This window comes from Panicum virgatum, chromosome 1K, assembly GCF_016808335.1.
Source record: "Panicum virgatum strain AP13 chromosome 1K, P.virgatum_v5, whole genome shotgun sequence".
NCBI lineage: Eukaryota > Viridiplantae > Streptophyta > Magnoliopsida > Poales > Poaceae > Panicum > Panicum virgatum.
Window position 1 is genome coordinate 21,246,515 of NC_053136.1, and position 3,695 is coordinate 21,250,209.

General features: G+C 45.2%; 1 protein-coding gene across 1 annotated transcript; it reads left to right on the plus strand.

Moving 5' to 3' along the window:
* The first annotated feature begins 257 nt into the window (after positions 1-257).
* Positions 258-2,940, plus strand: LOC120699264. Its single transcript, XM_039983195.1, has 2 exons — positions 258-629; positions 1,654-2,940. Exons 1-2 carry the CDS (start codon positions 295-297, stop codon positions 2,732-2,734), a joined length of 1,416 nt encoding a protein of 471 aa, XP_039839129.1. The 5' UTR covers positions 258-294; the 3' UTR covers positions 2,735-2,940.
* The last annotated feature ends 755 nt before the right edge of the window (positions 2,941-3,695 follow it).

Consider the following 3,695-nt stretch of genomic DNA (forward strand, 5'->3'; position numbering starts at 1 on the left):
ATTAAAGATATTAGAACCAAGTAGGTCCTTAATGAGAGTGAAAATTCTTGAGAGAATGCATGTCATTAATTATGATTGCTACCTTTCAAGGGTAAACACATGTGTGAATGATGTTTTAACAGAGGTGAAAGTTGCACGCACAGAACTTCACCCCGCAGAGATGTAGTAGAAGTTGCATTCTTCCTTCGTAACAAGTCACCCGGGCATGCTATAAATACATGGAAGAGCAGCGGCTTCAAAGCAAGGCGAAACACGCACACAACACGAGAGACAACCCACAGAGATAGAGAGAGAATGTCATCTCCTTTAGTGACCGGCGGGTGCTTTGCTCTTAAGTCTAAGATTAATGGCAAATACTTGCGCTACTCGCCTGAGAAAGAGAAAATCCTTGAGGTGAGTGGGGAAGATGTCCTCAGTCCCTACACTAGGTTTCGTGCAGAGCTGTCCAGGGAGCACGACGGCCACGTTCACATCAGATGCTGCTACAACAACAAGTACTGGGTCGCCCGTGAGGTTAACCAGCAGTGGTGCCTCATGGGTGATGCAAATGAGCCCCAAGAGGACCTATCAGATCCTTCTTGCACGGTGCTCCGGCATGAACCCAGCAGTGTTCACGTCGATGATGTCAAGTACGTCTGGCTTTCCATTTGACTACTCGCTCATATATGCCATAACTTGTGCCAAATACTACGTCATCATTGAAATTGTTGACGTCCCCACAGCTGATGAACTGAACTAATTTTGCACTGACTTTTCTGTGTTGAGGTCAACAAAACAAATATGGAGGGAGCACGTATATATGTGAAACTATTTCAAGGTCAATCCATGTGTGTAATTGTTGTCACAAAATATTGCAAAGAAGTTGATTACAGGAACCAAGAAACAACTTTGATTTGCTTGGCTTCACATATCCTTTTTAGGAGGGATTAATTATATGTGCATGTAGAGCTCTTGCAAGATAAAGGAAAATATGTGCTCAAGGTGATAGCTATAATTACGCCGTTTCGTCACACTGGAATTTAACGGACATTTCCCTGTTTCTGAAGGCTATATTCTTAACTCATCAGATTGGCATAATACCACGGATAATAAATATAATGATTCTTGGAACAGCAACCCCAGTAGCAACTGTAACTCATATATTTGTGGATATTCTGTCATATATTGAATTATTAGGTATATTTTTCACATTTACAAGTGGACAAACTATACACTGATGACATAAGCACAGACATGTCATCTTTTTTTGCTGGTAAGACATGTCATTTTTAATGCACTTTCTCCATGATGTTTTAGTATATTGGTACATATGGCAATAATGCTAAGTTTTGTAATAAACAAGTATACATGTTTTTTTTCAGATGCCATGACATAGTAAAAATATATATATGTGAATAAAATTAATCATAAATGGACTCCGGAAAAAAAAACAAGATTTCTATTAGTATGTGTAGGCTTAGCACAAAAAAGAAAGAAAGAAAGACACAGTTAACATGAGGGTTATACATGTTGGTAGTTAAATTGATGTAATCCCTACAAAGGAAACTTTCATATTTTTTGAAGCAAAGGAAAGTTTCATATTGTTGCTTATGGTGGCATATGAAAGCTTTGTAGAAGAATCTGACGCTAGATATATATATTTTTTTACGGCAGCTTGGAGCACGCCAGGCTCAAAAGAAGTGTTTACATGCGCGCCGATGCTCATCCAACCGAAAAGACCCTCAGAGCTGGCTCCTTGCTGCTAGGAAACAAAGATAAACCAGATGAAGAAGATGCCTACACGTTTAGTGTCATCAATCTAGAAGGACAAATGCTACTGCCCAAATACGTTTGTTTCAAGGGTGACAATGGCATGTACCTCAGGGCGAGGAAGGTTGAATGGAACCTCAACTACTTGGAGTTTTCGTCGGATGACATTGCTGATCCAACGGTGAGAAACATCATTCACACAAACAGCGATGGCACCATCCGCATATACTCGAGTCACTATGGTAAGTTCTGGAGGCGCAGCCCCAACTGGATCTGGGGAGACTCCGATGACACCACCAGTAGGAATCCTGACACGGTGTTCCGAGCGCTCTTGCTTGGGGGCGGCAAATGCGCACTTCAGAACCTCGGCAACAACAACTACTGCAAGAGGTTGACCACCGAAGGCAAGACGAGTTGCCTCAACGCTGCGGTTCCTACCATCACAAGGGAGGCACAGCTAGAGCTGCATGAAACTGTCCTATCTCGAAAGATCTATGGCGTTGAGTACCGCCTCAAAGATGTCAATATTCACGACCTCAAGCCCCGCACTTTTTACACTAAAACAATTGCTAACAGCACAAGTAGGCCCCACAAGAGTAAGCTAACCATATCTTACAGTGTAACGACGGAGAGGAGATGGGATTCAAATGTCTCCTGGAAGCTTGGTGTGACAACCACCATCAAAGCTGGGGTTCCAGCAATTGCAGAGACATCAGTTGAGATCTCAAGTGAGTTTAGTGGATCATACACCTGGGGAGAAACTCAATCTCACACTGAACAGCAATCAAATGAAGAAGAAATTGAGGTCCCTGCACACAGCAAGAGGACAGTTCGAGTGGTGGCAACAGAGGGAACATGTGAAATTCCCTTCTCATACATCCAGGAGGATATGTTAACAACCGGAGAGATAGTTGTTACGAAGATGCATGATGGGATCTACCGTGGAGTCAACAGCTATGGTTTCGAGACGCAGATCAACGAATAGAAGATCTGAGAAGACAACTCAATAATGCAGTCTGAGAAGCCCTTTGCATGTTGCCAGTATGATGGGATCTACCGTGTGCTTTTATTTGATGTGTTTTATGTTGCGTGTGCGCTATTATGTGTTGTACTTTGTAATAATACTTTCCTTAACTTGTTAAGGGGAGACGGTTTGTTGGATTATTAAGAATGATTTCACTACTTTTCACATTTGTGGGGACCAAGAACCGAGGCGCTACTACTTACAAATGATGGCTACATTAGTAGAAATGCAATGCGGGTTAGGCCTCTTTTTTTTGCAAGTAATGCTACACGTACCACTCGGATGTGCGACCATCATCCGAGACCATTGCAGCGCAAGTTAGGATCTGCTCACGGCATTTGAAGACATCGGCCAGAAGCATTAGGAAACTCTCTGCGGCGTGAGGCAGAACCACATTCTCGCTAAGCTCCTGGTCCAGGCTGCCGCGCTCCGCATCCATCCTGCCAAGAGCAGAGGCGCAAAGCAGTCATGACCCTCAGCCCTGCAGGCACGTCCAGGCTCCGCACTCCTGGTCCTGGCCTTCGTGCTCAGCCATCCTGCCAATAGCTGAGCGCATCCAATGCACGCAACACTGCAACAGCCATGCCCCTCGGCCATGCTAGCGCACCGCCGCCTGATTCAAGCGGCAGCGACCCCATCCAGCCCGCCGTGCGCCTGGTCCTTTCTGCCGTGTGCTCCGCATCCATCCCGCCAAGAGCCAAGTGCATCCGAGGCGCACAGCAACCATACCGCTCGGGCCTGGAGTTGCACATGCGCCCGCTGCAGCCGGTTGCCGTGGTCCATATCCATCCCACCTAGGGAAGGCAGCAGGGCGGGTGCCAGGCGGATATCTATGGATTTCGGGTCTGCAGGTTTCAGGTTTGGGTTCTAATTTTTATCCGTGGATTTACGGATTCCGATACCTGAAATACTTCATATTTGG

Coding starts and splice junctions, on each gene's coding strand:
- LOC120699264 (XM_039983195.1), top strand. CDS start 295: ATGTCATCTCCTTTAGTGACCGGCGGGTGCTTTGCTCTTAAGTCTAAG. Junction 630..1,653: donor GTTCACGTCGATGATGTCAA/GTACGTCTGGCT, acceptor TTTTTACGGCAG/CTTGGAGCACGCCAGGCTCA.